Source organism: Poecilia reticulata, chromosome 19, assembly GCF_904066995.2.
Source record: "Poecilia reticulata chromosome 19, P_reticulata-male-v2, whole genome shotgun sequence".
Classification (NCBI taxonomy): domain Eukaryota; kingdom Metazoa; phylum Chordata; class Actinopteri; order Cyprinodontiformes; family Poeciliidae; genus Poecilia; species Poecilia reticulata.
The window spans coordinates 17,306,966-17,328,654 of NC_088848.1; the positions used below are offsets into that span (position 1 = coordinate 17,306,966).

A 21,689-nucleotide genomic window follows, 5' to 3' on the forward strand; every position below is an offset into this window, starting at 1 on the left:
AATCACTCTTTTTGTTTACTCCCAGCAAAATATAACCTATATTATTTATATTTTATACATATTATTTATATGTAACATTTACTTCATAAAATGTTCCATAGTTTGTCAGGAACATTGTCACAATAACAACTGATGTAATGGTTTACGTAGTGTTAAATTTTATAAAGATAACGTCTTTTTTAGTGTAAAAGCGTGCATAATAGTAACATTAAATGGTAATTTTCTGCACTGACCTCATATTCTTAAGATTTAAATCTTTAATAAACGCTATAGATGTGATTTGCTCGCCTGGTTAATTTCAATAGGTGTGAGCTATCTTCAGGTTTATATACGATCTTTGGGTATCCCCGGAGCTGATACTGTATACTGGCACACGGGGGCGATGATAAGACTCGTAGTTATAAAAACAGCAGCTTTTACGGTGCGGAATCGATGACTGACTGAGTTAAATTCACTGTCATCTCATATTTTCAGATGGTTCACCCTGAAAACGGGCTTTAGCGGCACATTTGACCAGTCCAAGTACTAACCGCTATTCATTTGTTATGAAAATCTGTGTTCTCCGGTCCGGGTTTAGCTAGCAGCCGTTCTGGTCCGCTCAGTTTTTGTTTTGTTTTTTCCGAAAGTTCCGTGGCTCTGTTGAAGGTAAAACTTTTCTGTCGCTTTATTTTAATTTTAATTTGTAAGAACTTTACATGTTTTGTGTTATTTTTCTTTACTATCTGCCCTCAAAAGCAAAAGATTTAACAGTATTGTCTAACAGTTTGTTTTTCGCGGGGCTCCGCCCTTTTCTAGATATGATTGGCTCGTTTCAACATCAGTTTCCCGTTCTCCATGCTGATTGGCTGGAAGATGGCCGTTTTAATTAAATCACCTTGTGTCGGTTTAAGTTACAGAGGAAAAAAAACACAAATGTCTAAAATAGAACTTATAAATATTTCAGAGATATATGGATTATAACGATCCAGCCTGATCATTATTTTAAAAGTTGATCCATTCTTTTCGCAGAAAACTTGAAAACTCTGATTTACTATTTGTAACTTAGCGACTCATGTCAAATAATCAATTTAAATCTTGATTTTTTTTTATCATCAGAAAAACCTAATAGGAAAAAAAAAATCTCTGGAACCAAAAATCATTTTTATAATCATATAAACAGGCCCTCCATTTTTTTTCACCTTTATTTATCAGAGCAATTAATGTTGTCGAATCTTTGGCTCCAGGATTTTAACAATCATTTCTAATGTGAGAGTTAAATTGTACATTGAGGCCTTGTTTTTTTGTTTAGAGAACATGGTTCTAAAAAGTATTTTTTAAATTTTCTTAAATTCTACAAACCTTTTTAATGTTAATTTCTATCCTAACATTCAAGATTATTTCCCCATTATTTTAGACGAGATTCAAGAGTAATTATTTTATTTGGGTCATTTGTTTGTAGTTTTTACTCGAATGATTTTCCTTTAACTTTTATGTAAGTTTACCTTCTCATCACTCATTTTTCTTTTTATTTGCAGGTTTTTTTTTTGTAACTTTATTGATTTGTTGGGTTCAGCATAGAAGACAAAAAAACACAATTCAGGTTTAGCAATTATTTCTGCTAATTTTGTTTTGTTTAACTTGAGTGACAAGTTAAATGTCAGTTGAGTGACATTTAACTTGTCACTCAACTGTTTGCCATATTATTAGCTGTCCAGGTTTCATCTCCTCACTCGGTGCTTTCTACTTTTCTTGTTGTGATCCAGGCTCATCTTTTGAAGTGGTCATAATTGATGGCTCTAGAGACTTTCTGAAGGTCTTTTAAAGTTTTTCTTTGGGCTTCAGCAGCTTTTTCACTCAAGCTTTCCCTGTTGGACTCCTTCCACCTGACCTGTGTGTGTTTGTGGGCGGAGTCTAATCAGCTGGACGGCCCCTGACAGGTCCAGGAAGTGTTTGGCAGGTTAAAGGCGAAGTTGACCCGCTGCAGCATACGGAGCATGTCATTATTCATCTGTGTGGTTCTGTGATGTGCGAGCTGCGATGTGTATGTGCGTGTCTCTTGTAATGGGGGAGGAAGACGAAGAGCTGCAGAGCTGGGGCTGGACTGACCTGTGTGTATCCTCCACTCGTGTGTCTGTATGTAGGTCAGAGTGTGAGATCAGGTTGAAGGGATTTGTTGTAGCCAGGCTCAGGCTGATCAGTGCTCGAACCCAGTCTCTGATCAGAACTGCTGAGGGTGTTTTTGAAAATACCGCGATCAGAGTTTCAGATTAAAGATGTTTCAGCTGCAGCACAAAACATGCCTATAAACTGTGAGAGTCTGGTGTCAAAGAGACTCGGCTTTTCTGACTGGTAAATTATCTGTAAATATTCACACAGAAGCAGCAGGAGTAAACCAAGCCATTAAAGCAATAAAAAAAAAACTGTTTTATTGCTTCACACACAAGCGCACATGAAGGATAACTTTATATTTAATATTTAAAATCTTTTAAAATTGATTACAGGATGTATGCAGTTGATATAAAAGAAGGTGTTTGAAATCATGATTATTTTGTTATTTAATCTTTTTAATCAATTTAAAATTCACTAGTGACTTAAATTTTTTTGAAGTAAAAAGTGTTTTCGTTCAGTTAACATGACAACTGGTGGGCAATGTGAGCTTTGAAATGTATCGTAATATTTTCTGGGACATTTATTTGTCATAATGAGAATTATGATTTTTTTTAAATAACTGCTGTGACTGCATGGCACCACAAACATAAATACTCTATTAAAAACATTCCCATTTGAAATTAGTTCCTTCGGGACGGCACTTACAACCTACACTTGGGACAAAATGAGATTTATCTAATTAAACTGCACAGTAACTGTATTTAATAATTTTTTTTTAATTCACCGCTATTTATTGTTGCTTTTGTCGAACAAACTGTAAAAATAGTACGAGTAACATTAACAATACTATTGTCATTTTTTAAATTCAACGTTAATTGAAATTCATCGAGACGATAAACTGAAATTTGTCACGATAAATGATAAGCGATACGATAATGGCTCCTCCTTAAGCTTGAGTTTTCAATCATCGTTCTGATTCCTGTTGCCAGACCACCTCTCTTGACTCATTTTTCCTCCTCAGCTCCTGCTACTACTCCTCATCGCCATCGGACTCCGAGCAGGAGCAGCGGACCCCCTCGTCCCTCATGTCCAAGCGCAGCCTGCGGCTTGATGGTGGCCTGCTAGACCGCCGCCCTCCGCCTAGTGGCAGCGCTTCCCTCGTAGTGGGAGGAGCAAGCTGGAGGAGCGACGGGTCCAGTCGCTCCCAGCGGCACTCGGCCTCCTGCTCAGAGTCGCTCCTCGTCGGCTCTACTCAGAAAGCCGCCAGCCAGTTCCTCCACAACAGCAGCGTCAACAGCGTGGCGTCGGACGCCTCCCTGATCTCCTCCCTGCTGGACGAGTCCTCCATCCAGGAGAGCACGCTGGTCGAAACCTTCTGGGGTAATCCCGCCGCCGCCTCCTCTTTAACGTCTTCATAATCATAAACCTGGACCACGTTTAACTCTCTGCTCCTCCTTCTCAGGTTTGGACCAGGATGCAGATCCTAGAGGTAGGTTCCTACTAAGATCAGAAACGCAAACTTCCTTCATCATTTGAGCTTGAGTTGCAAAAACAGATTAATCTACGCTGAAACAAAGTTGCTGCTGGCTCATCTGGCATGTCTCTCTGTCTATTTCTCAGAAAGCACTGTCATAGCCAGTGAGAGCAGCACTCTGATTGGTTCAGACAGTGTTTGTGCCAAACACTCTGACCCGGCGCTCAGCAGGGTTTGCTGTAAAGACTGCGACGGTCCGAGTGCGCCAAAGACCAACAAGGAAACCAAGTCGGAAACCTCCACCATCTACTACAGAGGCCGCAAGAGCAGGGAAGGTGAGAGGGCGGGGCTTCCTCTTCATGCAATCTTTGACTTTACTTGAAGTAGTTTTCGCATTCTCATTTAAAATAAATTGGGTAGCGAGTATTTGAAGTTTGTTTATATAGCACCATTCACGGAAAAAAAAACACACATGCAAATATTAAAACATTTGCATAACAGTGTCTTTAGATGGTATTTAAATAAATCCAGACTCGAGTCAAGGTATGAAAATCGGATCATTTTACAGTTGAGGTGCAGCAGCCCTGTAGCTTTAGATCTGGTTCTTGGAACTAAAAGTAGATTTTGATAGAAAGTCCTTTGGCTTGAACTGGAGTTACTTTATTTAAACCCTGGAAGTTAAAGCCAGGATTTAAAAATGAATACTTAACAGTAAAGTTAACAGGTACCAGTTCAACACGTGCGTAGGTTTGTAGCAGTAACACGTTGTGATGGTAACGGCATTATTCAATAACCAATAATGTTGTTTTGAGGCAACTTTCAAGTAATATTTTGATAATGACATGATGATGCAAGTTTGCCCGCTGACAGACCAATAAACTTTGATCTTTGTAAATGACACCAAACCCACTGAAACTGGATTGGATATTTTAAAAATACAAAACAAAGTGCAACCAAAACCAACAAATAAAACAGAAATTAAAAACCACTCATTGCCAAAACCATGAATAAAATATATTTATTTACGGTTTGTTTCTTTGAAAAATATTAATCTTTCTCCATGGAAATTATTTGGCTCTTTTTAGTTTATTGTGCAGTTAATGAATTGCTTATTGCGACAGGTGTTGGTACAAGTTCCACCAGTTGATCAGGTGGAATTTGCATCCATGTTCTGTTTAAACACTCTTCGTTTAGAAACTCCTCTGTGTTTAAAACTGGAGACTTTTTCCATAGTGATTTTCCCCTTTTTGACACTGAAGCCTCTGAAGGTTTGGAGTAAATTGTGTTGCTGCAGCGCTTTCGTGTTTTGTATAAATCAGTATGTAAATCGGTTTCCTGCATTGCCGCTGTGAGGAAGGCTGAATCGACGACGCCTCAGGACTCCCCGCTTCATCTTTTTTTGACTCGGCTCTTCCAGATGTGCTGCAGCTGTGGCTGAACTCCTCCCTGCTGTTTGTCAGCAGAGCCGCAGCCTGCTGCGCGTCTGCGCTGCAGCTCACCTGGCGGGCCTTCCAGCCCTCCACACGTTCACAGCCCATCAGGCGTGGAGGTAAAGAATGTCTGAAGGTGGTGGGTCTCGCAGGTCTGCTCCTCCTCTTCCTCACCTATTCTGGTGTTCAGCCGGTGGAGGGGGTGGAAACACTCAGCTTACTCTAAAACCCAACAAATCACTCGGCTCAGACATTCACTTTGGCTGTTTCCCCGGTGAAATGCAAATCGTGGCTTCACCCGCAGCCACTCCCGACCTCGGAAGACGCGCGCGTCGTTGACGTCTCTGAGGTCCCTGTTCCCTGTGCTGCAGCTTGGTCCAGGGGCAGCGGAGTCATGGCTCTGAAGGAAGCCAGCCCGGAGGAGCTTCATCCCGTCGGATCGCTGTGTGAGTCAAACGGGTCCGAGCACCTGCAGCTGCGGGATCGCGCACATTCAAAAAGGTTATCTGTTAAACTCTGCAGGATGTCACGCAGTCAGGACAAGAGGTCTGCAGGAATCAACTGTTCTGGAAGCTAAATGCTACCGAGTAGTTTTAATAGAGAGAAAAACCTATCTATACAACCACTCGGCAGTTTCACTTTAAACCGAAGTAAAAAGTGGAATGCTTGAATTGTTTCAGATGAGATCTAATGCTAACAGTCAGTGTTTTCACTCACTTCATAAATGATCCAGACATTTTGTCATTTCTTCTGAAAAAAATGTTTTTGAGGGTTTTATGATTTATAACCGTCAGCATCTTTCTGGCTCACAGCTCTTCTTTGCAGAAGTTGAGGAGTTCGTTTAATTTTTTTATTTCCTGCACAATTTTATTGTGTTTGGGGTTGCAGTTCTGTTGGCACACCCACACATCTGTGTTCGACCATCTGACCCAAACATGTCCCCCGTCCGATGAAAGGATATTGAGGAAATTAAGGAGCGACTTGGGAACCACCAAGGCGCAAGCCTGGCTAGATCTGGAAACGCCATCTTCATGTACCGCAGGGGATGCTGATCCAGAAACGGGGTTTCCACACATAATTAAAAAGTCTTAAATTCATCCATCTTAAAATGCCTTATATTCACTGAAAGACGATAAGCTGTATTTAAATATGTCAATCGCAGGTCTTAAATTTTATTGTGACAGGACTATTTAGTCTAATGCTCTATGTAGTTTACTCCCCCCCCCACTACATTCTGTGACTAGCTAAGCTAACTAGCGAGGGTAATGCTAGCTCATTTTTATACTTCCATTATGGGTAAGTGCTAATTTATGTTCGTCTTCACCATTGGTTCACATCCGTTGTCAACCCATGTAATTTATTTTTACGCAATTTTTCTTTTGTGCATTTCTGTTGTGATGGAGTTCTTAAATCCCCATTCATAATGGTCTTAAAAAGTCTTAAATTTGAGTCTGTGAAACCTGCATAAACCCTGAAAAGATTCTGCTCCAAAATACAAAACAACAAGGTTGGTCAGAGTCAATTTAAGACCCTTTAAACCACGCAACACTGAAATGATGTAGGAGGCGGGACTACTTTCAAATCTAAACCTTCAACTCTAATAAACGATTAGATGGTCGAAACTTGGACACAGTTGGGTGTTCCAGCAGGTCAATGGTCACAAATGCACACCTAGGCTGACTTTGGAATAAATAAAGCAGGCTGATATTAACTTCTGCAATGGCCTAACCAAAGCTTCAGCATTACCCCTGCTGAATAATAATAGAAAAATGACAGTAAATTTAAACTTGTCAATCAAGTTCTTGTTTTTGAGAATTATTGCAGCTCCGTGTTGGATAAAAGAACCGCACGAATAGGTCATTAAAACGCCAAATGACATTTCGCCGTGTTTGTCGTTTTAACGCGGTGTCGACGTCAACAGGTGACGACTGTAAGGAGAAGCAGCGCTCCCAGCTGGACATCTCCTCCTCTTCGTCGTCGTCCTCCTCTTGGTCTACCAATCTGTTGGAGCTCATGTGCAGCGCTGCAGTTTTCACAGGTTCACTCAGTAAAACCCGCAGCGAGCGCTGCAGACGACGTTCACAGCAGCTGCTCAAACAGGAACTCGGTTTCTGATTTATTAACAGAAACGTTTCCGTTTAAGCAGCTGCAGCTGACGCAGCCAGAGTATTTCTATGAAAGCGTCCTAATGTCTGTGATTATCGCTCTGATTCGGTTTGACTGACGTTTCCCTCTGCAGCTGCAGCTCTGTGGCTTCTTACCCAGCTGGTTTTCTCTGCTTCTCTGAGAGGCGGACACTCTGCAGGTTACAGTCGCCATGTGTGCTCTTTGCTTCCCTAGCTAGATGTCTGTAGGTGGTGTTAGAAGACCCAGACTCTGATCTCCCTTGTAGTGGTCCCGTTGTGTATGTGTGTTTTGAAATGAGATGCACCAGAATCAGACTCTGGATCCGTTTCCACCTCTCAAACATCAACCACAATTTGAATCGCAGTAAAGAAGATTAAAATCTTTCATAATTGCAGCAATTGAAGAGCTTTTTGTAGACGTTGCGGGGTGGAGTTTGCATCTTGTTTTAAGTGTATAGCAGAATTTTATTGACGTTTGAATCTCGTCTCATTTAACTCGACCTGCAGCTGATCCTGGATCTGTTTGTGTCCTCAGGCTGCATGTTCAGATGGATCAACAGACGATGGAGTCACATGAGCTCTTCCTCCCGCTTAAGCAAGTAAGATGTTTGTCTACATCCCACCAACATGCAGACACCTCAGTATCTAGAGTGCTTTGATTAAACCATAAGTGTTTCTTCTTCTATTCTGTTTAAGCGAATTCTGAAGATCATAAAACTTGATGTTAAATCTAGTAGTTTTTGTTTGGTGGGCTAATTGTGGGTCCATAATTTCCTGTTAAAAAAACAATATAGTGTATGGTGACAAACTGAAAGTTCCAGGAAAAATGTCTTGTCATGTCATTGTATCTTTTTTCAGAATTAAAAACGTGTTTCTCTTTAATATTCATCCACAAACTACAATTTAAGATCAGACTGAGCTGATTTGAAATGTCTTGTCTTGTTTTCTCCCCAGACTCTTTGTCGTACTCCTGCTCCTCCTCCTCTTCAGTAAGTTGTACTTTAAGGAAGTTCAGATTCAGCTGCTGCTTAAATAATTGTCCCATTTCTCCTGAAAAAGAAAAAGAAATGGGGGATTTGGTGTGAATCAATCATGTCTTTGTTTTCTTGGCATCACAATTGTTTTTAGGGTAGTTCTTGCTTTCCTTGGAGCTGAACGTGAATAAGGATAAGGAGCCAGATAAAATACTGCTTCCATGTTTTTCCCATCAGGTTTGTCGTGGTACCGTCCAGCTGGTATCTACTCGCTCCTTTTGGGGATCAACATTGCGGATATTCCAGGTCTGTCCTCAGTCCACAGCTTCTTGCCACTTCAGAGCCAGTCAGCAGAGGGCGCTGCAGAGGAGTTGGTCCAGAGTCACACAGCTGAAATGTTGCCACAGGTATCTGCTCAGGAAAGAAAAACAATCCTAATGTTCAACTTAGGAATGCAAACAAGTAATATATTTACTATTAATTATCAGGTAACGGTTTTAAATTAAAATTGGACCCATTTTATTAACTGATGTCCGCTTAGAGATTTTTGTGTTGTAGTTTGGCCTCCATCCAGAAGAGGGTGCCGCCGGTCGTTCTTAATCAGTCAGTTCACACAGGAATAAAGATGGCGGGGCCATACCAGAATGGGAAAGAGAAACGGTCTGAACAGAGTCTGGTGTGAGATGCAAAATGCTCTTTATGCAGATTTGTTTTGAAATATAAACACTCGAGGAGCAGCGTCAACTTCAGTCGGTCGGTCCTCTTGATACAAGAGAAACTCAGGATTTTAAGAAAATGGACACTTATTGATTAATCATTAGTTGATCAATAAAATCAGTTAACGTCAGGTCAACTCATTAATCCATAACTTGCATCCCTTCAGCTTTTAAAGCAGACCTCAGTGTTCGGTCATATTTTCTGCCAGGAGGCTCCGTCACCTGAAGCTCTGTCACCAGCTCCACCAGCAGGGATGGATTCCGAGCAGCTTGTTCAGATGGAGCAGAGTCTGAGGGCGCTGTGGGAGGGGATGGAGGCTGCAGAGCGACGGGCGGAGGAGAGTCACAAGGAGCTGCTTCAGCTCTACACTGACCTCCGACAGCAGGCGTCCGGGCCCCAGCTCAGCGAGGACGACATGGAGCTGTGGATGAGGGGCCTGATGGAGCAGCAGCTGTCTCTGCTACGACGACGACTTAACGAAGAGAGACGGCTGAGGGAGCAGGTTGGAAACGCCACCTCCAATATCCAGTTTAACATTTCTACTGATTGAAAAGATTCATCATATTTTGGATTTATGGCTGGGCGATAAATCGACTGTTATCAATTTAATCAAACGTCTGGTTTTTAAAGATTAAAATTTTTAGAAAATCCAATTTTTTTTTATTTATTTATTTTTTACCAATGCACTTATGGGTTTTCATCGTTCTGAGTGATGAAAACCATTCAAAAGGCGTCCATCTTGTTTGGCAATCTGGTTTTGAAGCTTCTAATTACTTGGACTTTGAATTCAGGTCAACACTATGATGGTCAGGTTAACATTTTTTTCATACTATTACAAGAACACAGTTGTAGTAATACGAGAAGTCACAATATTACCAATTCTACTGGATGTTCTTCCAGTAGAATTGCATCTTTATTCTGCTAATATTACAACTGTGTTCTCGTGACTAAACAAAGATCCTTGTAGCCACGCCCTCGTATTCCATTAGTACAATTGGACTTTTTGACAATGTTTTCTTGCATTTGTAAAATTTTTTAGAAAAGAATATGGGGGTGAAAAAAAAGTTGGTTAAAATTTAATCTGGCATGAGAAAAATGTGATATTTTTATTTCTAAGCCATATCGCCCAGCTCTGTCTGAACTGTATCACTTGTCTCTGACGACTAAAACCCGAAGAGATTTTAGGAATATTTTTAAGTTTCCACAATTTCTGACAGCGAACATAGTCTTTTAGATTTATTATTCAATAAAATATGAACATTTCACATAGACTAAGACTGAAGCCTTCAGAATGAAGACCTGAAACTGAGTTTTCCTCTGTGTGTGTGTGTGTGTGTGTGTGTCCGTAGATGCGACAGCAGGATCTGTTGCTGTTGAAGACCCAGGCGTCCCGTCTGGATCAGCTGCAGCTTCAGCTGGACCAGGTCACAGCCAGGAGTTGGGTAAGTCTTAAGATGTGTCTCACACACAGGATCAAATCTGAATCAGTCCAATCTCTGCAATTTGTTGTTATGCAGGAGCTGCAGGGAAGAAATGAAGCTGACACAGCGCCCCCTGCTGCTCTCCCAGACGCATCCAGGTAGCTTTTCATCCTTCTCAAAATGTACATCCTTAAAAGAAGTCTTGAATTAAGGCCTTAAAATGTCTTAAATTCTATACATTAAAATTTGACTATTTAATCTTGTAAATTCTTTGTATTTTTTTTTTTCTTTTCTTTTCTTTTCTCGTGGAACTTTTCTGTCAGGCAAATGTTTGAGTCATCCTCACACTTCATTGCGTTATGTGACACAAGACAGTTGAAGCTATTGCTAACTAGCTGCTGATATCTATGAAGATCTGTTCCTGTCCTTTCTCGTGTATTTTGTCACAAGATATTTGTACATTTACCTCCCAAAAATATTCTCTAACTTTTCTCTCACTTATATATAAATATGATGTTAGGATTCTTCTCTTATGCCACTAATAAAACAAGCCAATACCATATTTTCAGCCAAATTTTCTTAATTGCAAAAACATCATGTACATTAGTCAAAACTTTCAAATCAGAAACTTCGCTTCTTGGTCTTCAAAGAATATATTAGAACATTACAGTATTCAAAAAATATCAAAGCCGCTAAGACAACTTATGTGTGTACTCTCAACGCCATTATCAATAATCAATAAAAATAAAAAAGATGTAAAGGACAAAAAAAGTCTTAAGTCTGAAATCTGATTTGGTGAAACCTGCAGAAACCCTGTTTAAACCTGTTGCAACTCATTTCGGACCTAAAATGTACATTTTTCTCTCAACAGCTCCGGCGTGGACAAACCGTCCACGTCTTCTTTGCAGGCAGACGTTTCGCGGTTGGAGGCGGCTCTGGTGGACGTGAAGCGGGACGTGGACGGCCTGTCCGGGTGTCAGGACGGCTGCCAGAAGCTGAACACAATCCAGCAGACGGTGACAGGATGCTACATTGAGAGCTCACTTTTCACAATAAAAGCCTTTCTGTGAAGGGTTTCTAACTCGAAGCTTTCCCCCGCAGATTTCAGAGCAGGTATCGGGTCTGATCCGGGAGGAGGTTCGAGCTCTGGTCTACGGGAACCAGCTGACCCAGGGCGGGGTCTCTGACCTGCCAGAGTCCCTCCTGCAGTGGCTGTCACAGCGTTTTGTGGGTGAGGCCAACCTGAAGGAGGCGCTGTCCTCTCTGGAGTCCAGAATCCTGCAGAAACTCAGCCAGTGGCGGCGACAACACAGTGGAGAGGAGACGGTCATAGAGAATGTACTGGACTTTCCTGGGAACGCTGTAACCAAGGAGGTGAGAGGGAAAGTCTGTTTTATCCTCACATGGGATGTTGGTACATATGATGGAAAAGAGAAGGTTCCAACCAGGGCTGAAACGGTTAATCATGAGGAACTTATTTTTGAAATAACAGTCAATTATTTCGTAATCGATTGTTAACTCAAAAAAGGCTATTTCCTCAAAGAATAACACACTCAGACCGATAATTAAGTCAAAATTGGACAAAATATATGTGCATTTTACATTTATGGAAGAAAAAAAACTTATCTGCAAATATGTTCAACCCATAACATCTGAATTAGCATTGCTTTTGCTTCACCTGGTTCCAATTCTGTTCAAAAAAGGCACCTGTTGCCATCCAATTATTAATTTGTTAATCCAAAATATAACAGATTGTGTTAAACCAAGCAGAAAGAACTGAGGTCTTTACCTATTGATGTGTGTGTGTGTGTGTTCTGAATGTACCTTATTTTTTCTGATCGATTTGATCATCAGAATAATTAATTACTAAAGTAATTGCTCAAACATTTAACTTTTAAATCTATTTACTGTTGTACATTGACTGTTCACCCTTTTTGATCCCAAAAGCTTTATTTGAATTAAGTAGAATAAAGGTACTGAGGTTGTTCTGACTCACTCATTCCCAGATGTTCTCAAACTAACGTCACAGCTCCTAAACTGCTTCTTTGCACTTCCAGGAAGTCCGTGTGATGGTGACGGAGGCTCTGAAGGTGTTTTCTCAGGATCGAACCGGCCTGGCCGACTACGCTCTGGAGTCTGGAGGTCGGGAACAGACTCTCGTTTACCGTTTTGTTCTCACCGTTCAGTTTGTCTGTACAGATTTTGGTTCTTTTTGTTTTGTTTCCTATAAACCCAGAGTTGAATCCAGACATTGGGTTTTTACAAATCGCCTGACATGCATGTGCTCATCCTGCAGGGGGCAGCATCCTCAGCACTCGCTGCTCGGAGACCTATGAGACGAAGGCCGCCCTCCTGAGCTTATTCGGATTTCCTCTCTGGTATTTCTCCCAGTCTCCTCGAACCGTGATCCAGGTAACACTCCTGTTGAACCAACACACTGCAAAAGATGAAGGTCAATTTCTAAGAGGGGGAAACGCCAGATTGATCAATTTCAGACCCTTAATTCAGTTTTTCACAAAATAATCCCGCCTTCTTCCCCCTGCAGCCTGACGTCCATCCCGGGAACTGCTGGGCCTTCAGGGGATCCAAAGGCTTCCTCGTGATCCAACTGTCCATGAAAATCCTTCCCACAGCCGTCACCATGGAGCACGTCTCCAAATCCCTGGCCCCCAGCGGGACGCTGCGCAGCGCTCCACGAGACTTCAGCGTCTATGTATGTCAGCGCCGGGACTGGAGATCTCTCTAAAGAGCTGCATTTGGTCTGAGCTTCATTGTTTCTTAAAAAAATGTTCAGGGTCTGAAAGACGAGCACCAGGACAGGGGGAAACTGCTGGGAAATTACACGTACGACGAAGACGGAGAGGATCTGCAGATGTTCACCATCTCAGTAAGTCGTCGTTCCTCAGATCTTTAGAAACGAGATTGGAGCTGAGCTGTAGGGTTTCCTTTTAAAGAAAGGAAACCCTACAGCTCAGAGTTGACCTCTCTCCTCTTTCTCAATTTTTTTTTTCCAACCTGAATGATTCAGAAGCAAATAATTAAAACTCTTTGTAATGTAAGAAAAATGAGAGACAGGACAATATGGATCAAACACGACAGATGCTGTCATAACAATGTGTAACAATAGCATGACAGTTGCATGTTTTCTTTATATTGTGAATCTCTAACAGAAACGAATCGAACAGAAAGCTTCAAGCAAAAAATGAAAGATTTATTTCACTACCAGTTTGTTTTTCTTCATCAGTAACTGTCAACACTTAAAAAGCATTTGCACTTCCTAAACAGCAAAAGCACACCAGAATACTGACTAAAGCTGTTAGTAAATTGCAACTTATTCAGTATGTAAGTTAATAAACTGTCAGAATTGTATGTAGGCATTTTGCTTAAATCATATTTGTCTTTCAAAGGTTGTTAAATGTAAACGAAGTTTACTTGAATATTTGTTTTCCATCACTTTTTTCTGAGAATATCTTTCTTGCAAAACCCACCAATGTCTGGCAGACCTTCAGAAAGTCTGGCGAACGTTAAAATATTACCAAAAAAAGTTTTAAATCACAGGATGGAAACCAGGAGAACCATGGCGGCTTCCAACTGCTCTGATCCGTTTCTCTGGTCTTTTCCAGGAGAAGAACGACGAAGCCTTCCAGATCATCGAGGTGCAGGTTCTGTCTAACTGGGGCCACCCGGAGTACACGTGCATGTACCGCTTCAGAGTGCACGGGTTGCCGAGCGACGTCTGAGTCGACGAGGCGCAGAAGCTCTGCTCGCTTTTTAACCGTCTGCGCAGCGGCTGGCTCTTACGTTTCCCGTGGAAACGCTCTCCGACCGGCGATCCAATCAATCTGTTCATAGTTTCTCTATCTCCAGGTTGTGCTTCCAGGTCATTGCTGCTGGTTTTCAACGTGTTTTATGCATTTATCAGGTGTGATGTCATTCAGCTGTTGTGTCGGAGTAAAACCTTCTCTCTGCGTCACGGAGCGGATAAACGGGCCAACGGATCGGTCTGACGAGGAGGGAAGGCTTTTAGTTTAGAGCAGAAACTGAGACGACGGCCCTCTTCAGCAGATGACGCAGTATAAAAAAAAGCTTTTTACGTTTGAAAACTGTAAAAATGTGAAACCTGAACACTTGAAGGGAAAGAAAAAGTAAAAACTATTTCCAACAGCACCTGTCTGTCTCCAGTTTGTAAGTTTATTTCTCATTTGCACTGGAACTTTTTTTATGTATACATTTGATGTATGTAAATATTTTTGTACAAGACTTTAAATTGAATTGCTAAATAATAAAGATCTGACATTTTAAAAGCTTTCTCTTGTTGCATTAATGTATGATGGGTCAGTAGATCAAGACATCACAGTCGAGGTCGGCATGAAGAAATGCCCAAATATTCTCCTCCAAAATAATCGTTAAAGAAGAAGCATCTCTTTCCTGTTGGCTCTACCCCACCGACAGAACGGGAACATTTTAAACCTGGTTCTTCTGTTCTGCAACATTAGTGTTTAATATATTTTTCCTGTCTTTGTATCTGCAGGTCTCAGCAACTTTTGCCTGCTAAAAAGTGACACATACTAGTAGCTCATCTTTTCTTTATATTCTTTTTTTAATTATCAAAATTGCCTTTTTACCTTTCCAGTGAAAAGCTTTGTTATAAAATTATATAGAATATTTTTTGGTCAAAATTGAGTGTTTTCTTTAATAGCTTAAAGAAAACATTATATTGACCCAGTATTAGTGTGAAATAATTCTACTAGTCTGTATAGATGAGGCACAGTAATTTGTTTTCCATTTTAAGCCATTTTCCTATTTACCCAGAACCAGTGTGAAATTGTTCTATCCATGGGTGAAAGTAGGGGGGTACGGTCGGGTACTGCGTACCCCTAAAAGATTTAGCGGGTGTACGCAGTACCTGCAAGAGAGAGGAGCGGCTGTCTGCTGTAGAAAATCAATGGGTTCTCTGTGCAGCTGTGAGTTCACCCACTAATCAGCCGTGATTGATTAGTTTTTCAAGAACAATCTAAAACACGACTTAATCAGTTAATAAATGGCCCCCCTTCCATTCCCCTAATTCATATTGTTAATGAACTGTTCGTGCTTTGCTAAAGCCGGGCTGCGATACGTCGATCTCGGCATCAGGTGACAAACTGAACGCCGCCAGGAGGCTGAGAGCAGCACGTCCTACTCTGACTCCTTATCAAAACGTTCTTAACTTTATTAAAGAACAACAACAAAATAAACAAAATGTGTTCAAATTAATGACCAAACAAACATAATAATCTCAGTAATTCTTATTTCAACAAAGTGTTGCGCAATTCTGTGCGTTTCGGTTCCATTACCAAAGTAACAGAGCAGGAGTTTAAAATTAACTAATCAACCACCGCTGTGTTCATGAGGCTTATTAATGATAGCAAAAATAAATATGAAGCCTGAAAACTTCATATCGTAACGCACTGACTGTTTCTAACGTAATCTCTGGTCGGCTTGTGGAGCGCAGGAGGTTGCCATGGCAACAGGTGTGCTTAAATGACAAACGGAGAGTGAAAATGTGCGACTGGTTTAGAGTTGATCACCTGTTCAGGTTGTTTTACCTTTGTTTACCTTTGTTGTGGCTCTTTACAGCCGCTGTAATTTCTGAATGTTCAATAGACAAACTTGGACTAATTACCTCGTTCTTTGTGACTATATGTCATTCACAACACACATCCAACACGGTAAATATGTTTCATTAAGTATTAAACAAATTTGCTTCTACCGCTTTAATTATGTGAAGTTAAATTAATTGTCTAAAAAATAGTTTGGTGCTCTCTGGCATCTTCTCTTTGAGCTCAGAGTCTGAGAGACTTTTCCTCCATCAAACTAATTTGTTTGCCTCTTATTTAGTTGAAATATTGATGTTGATGATTCTGAGGGAAATACAGCTTTATTTTGTAACAAGAGCTACCGGCTTTTATCGCTTCGCAAAACAATTCATCAGCACAGAAACTCCATATATATATAGTGATTCTTGAGAATAGGGACAAAATGGGTTTTCATTTTCCCATATTTTTTTTTGTGTTATTTCTCAACCTTATGTATGCAAATATGACAAATAATGTTTTGGAAATGTAAAGATGCTAAGGTGCAGGCTCCCTGTTGCAACATTTTTTTTTTATTTAATTTTTAATCGACCTGACCTATAACGTTGTCATCACCATCTGACAAAAATAAATACAAATAATTTTAAATAATTTTTAATGACCCTATTAGTGATATTTTTACTCATTTTACAGATACATGCTTCTCAAGAAACAAAATAACTATTATTTAAAACAAAAAACAACAAAAAGTCCATCTGACGGAGTTGACACTGCATGACGGAGTTGACACAGAACTGAAGGTGATGACAAACTAGTGAGTAAAATGAAAAACTTGATACATGTGAAGTAATACAATTTATGTAAATTACATTAAAATGAATTAATTGCACATTTAAGTGAGATTTGACAACAATTTCACTGAAATAGTCAGAAAAACTGATGGAGTTGACATCTGACGGAGTTGACAAAAAGCCAAACTACCTCAATTTATATAATGTTATTCTGAAGAATTCCAAGTTGTAGCTTATCAGGTCCATAAAATCTTTACATTTGACCAAAGTTAAGCTTTTATTTCACAAAATTTCATCAAAGTTTTGTAAATTGTCAGTTATTGTGTTGACACATCTTGGTTGTGACAATAAAACTTAGGAATAAAAAGAAGAAAAAACTAAAGAATAGCATAAGCTAACCAGAGCTAACTAGCCCTCTTAGCAAAGGAAGAGAAAGGAAGTGGTCATGGGGTCCTTAGAAGTTCTGGTGCCCCCCAATAATGCCTGATTTTTTTTACATTCTTTTCATTTCTGACGGTGTTGACAAAAACTAGGGACAAATTTCAATGGTGTTGGAAAATATATAAAAATGATTTTTAATTCAATTTATTGATACCTTTATAATTATTTATATGACTACTTATACTTAATAGTCATAATATATAATTTTAGTATTTCTTTATTTTAAACTATTATAATGTATTGAGTTCTGCTCCTAGACAAGGGATTTTAAAGACACCAGCCACCTACTACAATGTTTAGAATAAAAAATATTCAGCAAACACCAGGAAAACATACATTGTGTTGCTCACATGATCCAGGTTAGTTTAGTCAGATATTTGAAAAAATTATATTTTGTGCATAATTTTGTGCTTTATCCATACGACCTGTTTTGTCCCTATTCTCAAGAATCACTTATATATATATATATATATATATATATATATATATATATATATATATATATTTATTTATTTTTTCTCACCCGGAACATATATCTCCAGCTATATATATATATATATCATCAGGTGCTTATCTCCAGCTAACGTTCCGGGTGAGAGGCGGGGTCACCCTGGACAGGTCAACAGTCTGTCACAGGGCAACACAGAGACACACAGGACAAACCACCATGCACACACACACTCACACCTAGAGAGAATTTGGAGAGGCAAATTAACCTGACAGTCATGTTTTCGGACTATGGGAGGAAGCCGGAGTACCCGGAGAAAACCCATCATATACAGGGAGAACATGCAAACTTAATAATTAATTATCCATCCATCCATTTTCTGTACACCCTTGCCCTTGCTGGCAAGAGGCAGGGTCACCTTGGACAGGTCGCCAGTCTGTCGCAAGGCAACAAGGAGACAGGACAAACCACCATGCACACACACACTCACACCTAGGGACAATTTGGAGAGGCCAATTAACCTGACAGTCATGTTTTTGGACTATGGGAGGAAACCGGAGTACCCGGAGAAAATCCACGCATGCACAGGGAGAACATGCAAACTCCATGCAGAACGACCGGGGCCGGGAATTGAACCCAGAACCTTCCTGCTGCAAGGCAACAGCTCTACCAACTGTGCCACTGTGCAGCCCACATTACAATCAAAGTATCTAAAACGTTTTAGAACCAGTACCTCCAAATGAACCACCCAATTCAGGGGATGCTGCAGGCAACCAAAGAAACCCCAAAATTACAGGTAAACAACCTGGTTGTCCATTACAAAAAGAAGCAATACCTTCCAGGTGAGTAATGTCGTTTTCTCTTCATGGCAGGAAAGAAGGTCCAAAAGACCCAGTAGACGACGTGGCTTCCAAACAAAAAGTCCCAAGGCCCCAGGTAAGGACCTCACTTTGAGGAAACTATTTAGTCTTTTCTTCTATCGTGTTTGTATTCATTTTGTCAGATAAGTAGTAACATTTCTCCTCCTTTTTAGCAGGAAAACAGCGAGGAGTGCCCAGGATTTCAGTTTCAATTTCAGGGAATTAAACAGAGAATACAACTAGTAGGTGAATAAAACTTGCAAAACAAGTGAAAGTGACAAACCATCCGTAAAATTGTATTTAGAACCTCCTCATCCATGCTGAGCTCTTAGAAACTGCATGATAACAAAACCTCTGTCCAACCGTCCATTTTCCTCTGCTGTTTCTGGATCATGGGGTAACAGCTTCAGAAAGGAGGCCCAGACTTCCCTCTCCCCAGCCACTTCTTCCAGCTCCTCGGGGGGAATTCCAAAGCGTTCACAGCAGACACTGCCCCAATCCGCCTGTCGATCTCCTGCTCCCTTTTTCCTTCATTTGTGAACAAGATCTCCAGATACTTAAACTCCTCCACTTGAGGCAGGAACCCCTCTCCCAATCTCTCCCAGAGAGGAGACATTCCACGTCCCAAGAGTCAGGTTCTGCAACTGAAGATTAGGTCGATGGGAACCCCTCCCTCAAGCACCATCCAGATTCCGAAGAGGACAGGACAGTTTAGGACAGAAGTTTCGTACACACAATCATAGCAATGCCTGCAGCTGCCCCTAAACCCAAGCCAAAACTTAACCCGCTCACAAATGACTCTCCACAATTTGATAAAAAGCCCCACATGCTCCAGCTTGGACGCTGCCGCTCTTGATTAAAATTTTCAAGAATAGCTTCCACTATTTCATCCTGATCTGATTCGTTTAAATTGTAAGATTTTTTAAGGTTTTTAATAAGACCTGTAATTTCACCTAGCAACTCCTCTGTATTCAAATGTTGTAATCTCCTTCTTTGAACCCTGATATAAAAATCCTTAATATCTTCAATGAGGTTGTTATCCATCTCAAAACCACTCTAATCCTAATCACAAGTTTCAAAAGTGTCTTCCAGTCTTTCTCCAGCGCTCGAATGAAAGATCTTGGGAAAGTTCAAGTACTTAGAGACAGTTTTATGATGTCATAACAAAAGAGAATGATATTATGACATCACAGAGAGAGTGATGTCATAACTGTCATATATTTGCATTTGCATATATTTATGCATTTTATAAAACATGTTTATATGGTTTTCTTTTTTACATATGTTGAGAATGGAAATCTTAATCGCTGAATCATAATTTGTATTGACACATGGAGCATAAAATCAGCTAACAAAAGCATTCCGACTTTACTTATTTTATTCACTTTCAGCGCTGAAAGGAGACGTTTTTACTATTACATTCGAGAAGAGTTTCTAGAAAAGTCCGTGCAGCGTCTGAGGAGAAGGAGGAGGTTAGCTGACTATATGGACTAAAGACACTCCCTGAAATCACACCATGTCTCTGTGGCCTGATAAGTGTCTGTTTTTCTGAGAAATGGGCCTTAGCGTCTAACAGAATCAAAAATGTAACTCTTTACAATGGGCCCTTTGTCTAACAACATGTGACTCTTTCTGGACCTGGTAAAGCGTCTCAACATCCCCCATGTTGGGCTCTGAAGAGCCCAAAACAAAAGTGGGAGACAAACCCTTGAGCAGACACTGTCCCTATCCGGGAACATCCCCCGAGGCTATTACAGATGTTCACATGTATCTGATCATTGATGTTCTCTTTCATGTCATCATTCATGTTGTCTTTCATTTCATTTCACTTGCATTTGGTGGAGGTAAGAACAGATGGGGTTACCCCACGCCTCCGAGGTGGTGGATCGAAATCAAGATGTCCCCCTTACATACTCTAATGAAGAGTATGTAAGGAAATAAAATGTTAAAAGATGTTGTTAAAAAGAATAAAATATTAAGATGATATGTGAAAGTTAATGAGCTATAAAAGAGTCAAATATTAAAAGAATATTTTAAAAGTTCATAAAACGTAAACTGAATAAAGTGTTGCGGTAATATTTAAAAAGTTAATAAAATGAATGAAATGTTAAGGAAATATTTAAATATTAATAAACCATAGAAAGGATGCAATGTTAAGATAATCTTAGAGTTGATGAGTATTTAAGGGTATTGTGACTATAGACTAGCTAACTTTTAAACAAAGTTAGTAGTAAAATTTTGGATATGTGACTATCCCAAAATTAAAACGGCTTAACCAAAAAGATTTAATTCTATATGAAAGTAAACTGACAACAAGATGTTATAACCGAGCGATATTCATGGAAACATTCCTGACAGACAGTTTACCTCATTCAAACGGAGTTCTGGCTCCAGGGGCTGCCTTAAGCTCTCTGAGCCGTTCAGAGGGGGGAGGGGGGGAGGGAGAGGAAGCGCTCTGCTGAATGCGCTGTTGTGCACCTTCAAAATAAAAGCACGAGAGTGGAAGATTTTTAAATTCTTTGCAACTGCGGTGAAATTATTGGGGGGGTGGGGGGTTGACGAATGTGACTGTCTCTAATACACTCCTGATCAAAATCTTAAGACCAGTCAAAAAAAGTGCAAGAATTTGCATTTTGCACTATTGGATCTTAAGAAGGTTCTAAGTAAAGCTTCACAATGTTAAAAGAAAAAATCAGCGTAAGAGACAAAAACGTTTGAGCAGGGATTTAATTTAAAACTGTATTTACACTCAAACATGATTTTTTTCAGCTGATCAAAAGTTTAAGACCATAGCTCAAATAAACCCCAAAACCCCCCAAACAGAAATCAAAGTGTCAAAAAAAAAAGACTCAGTAATGAGTAGCTCCACCATTCTTGTTGATGACTTCAAACAATCGTTTAGGCTTGATGCCAGTGTTTTCAGGAAGCTAGTGGGAATGTTGCTCCAAGTGTTTAAGATGGCTTCACGAAGGGCATCCACTGTCTGGAGCTGATGTCCATTTTTGTAAACTTCCCTTGCCATCTATCCCCAAACGTTCTCAATTGGATTTAGATCCGGGGAACATGCAGGATGGTCCAAAAGGGTGATGCTATTCTCTTGGAAGAACTCCTTTGTCAGGTGGGCATTGTGAACTGCAGCATTGTCCTGTTGAAAAACCCGATCATTACCACACAGACGAGGGCCCTCAGTCTTAAACTTTGGATTGTCTTAAACTTTTGATCAGCTGAAAATATCATGTTTGAGTGTAAATGCAGCTTTCAGAAAATTTCCCGCTCAAAAGTTCTTGTCTCTTGCACTGATTTTTTTTCCTTTAACATTGTGAAGCTCTTCTTAGAACCTTCTTAA

General features: G+C 40.2%; 1 protein-coding gene and 1 long non-coding RNA gene across 3 annotated transcripts; both read left to right on the top strand.

Annotated features, from left to right (window-relative positions):
- Positions 1 to 328: 328 nt before the first annotated feature.
- Positions 329 to 14,397, top strand: LOC103482086 (uncharacterized). Of its 2 annotated transcripts, XM_081600630.1 has the most exons (19): positions 329 to 645; positions 3,110 to 3,468; positions 3,551 to 3,577; positions 3,709 to 3,897; positions 4,980 to 5,111; positions 5,364 to 5,438; positions 7,654 to 7,717; positions 8,073 to 8,107; positions 8,330 to 8,499; positions 9,018 to 9,311; positions 10,159 to 10,251; positions 10,327 to 10,388; positions 11,102 to 11,246; positions 11,332 to 11,604; positions 12,288 to 12,372; positions 12,527 to 12,642; positions 12,776 to 12,943; positions 13,025 to 13,117; positions 13,854 to 14,397. In XM_081600630.1, exons 2-19 carry the CDS (start codon positions 3,174 to 3,176, stop codon positions 13,968 to 13,970), a joined length of 2,433 nt encoding a protein of 810 aa, XP_081456756.1. In that variant the 5' UTR covers positions 329 to 645; positions 3,110 to 3,173; the 3' UTR covers positions 13,971 to 14,397. The 2 variants fall into 2 exon arrangements, with proteins under 2 accessions (XP_081456756.1, XP_081456757.1); XM_081600631.1 differs by lacking the exons at positions 4,980 to 5,111; positions 5,364 to 5,438 and having other exon boundaries at positions 330 to 645.
- Positions 14,398 to 17,599: 3,202 nt separating this feature from the next.
- LOC145549193 (uncharacterized) lies at positions 17,600 to 19,703 on the top strand. The gene is made up of 3 exons (XR_014085167.1): positions 17,600 to 18,279; positions 18,356 to 18,419; positions 18,517 to 19,703. It is a non-coding gene; the product is annotated as an uncharacterized LOC145549193 (long non-coding RNA).
- Positions 19,704 to 21,689: the final 1,986 nt, after the last annotated feature.

Excerpts from the sequence above, each read along its gene's own strand:
- LOC103482086 (XM_081600630.1), top strand. The coding sequence starts at position 3,174 with ATGTCCAAGCGCAGCCTGCGGCTTGATGGTGGCCTGCTAGACCGCCGC. Across the intron at positions 8,500-9,017 it reads CAGCTGAAATGTTGCCACAG|GAGGCTCCGTCACCTGAAGC; the intron begins GTATCTGCTCAG and ends ATTTTCTGCCAG. Across the intron at positions 12,373-12,526 it reads CTACGCTCTGGAGTCTGGAG|GGGGCAGCATCCTCAGCACT; the intron begins GTCGGGAACAGA and ends CTCATCCTGCAG.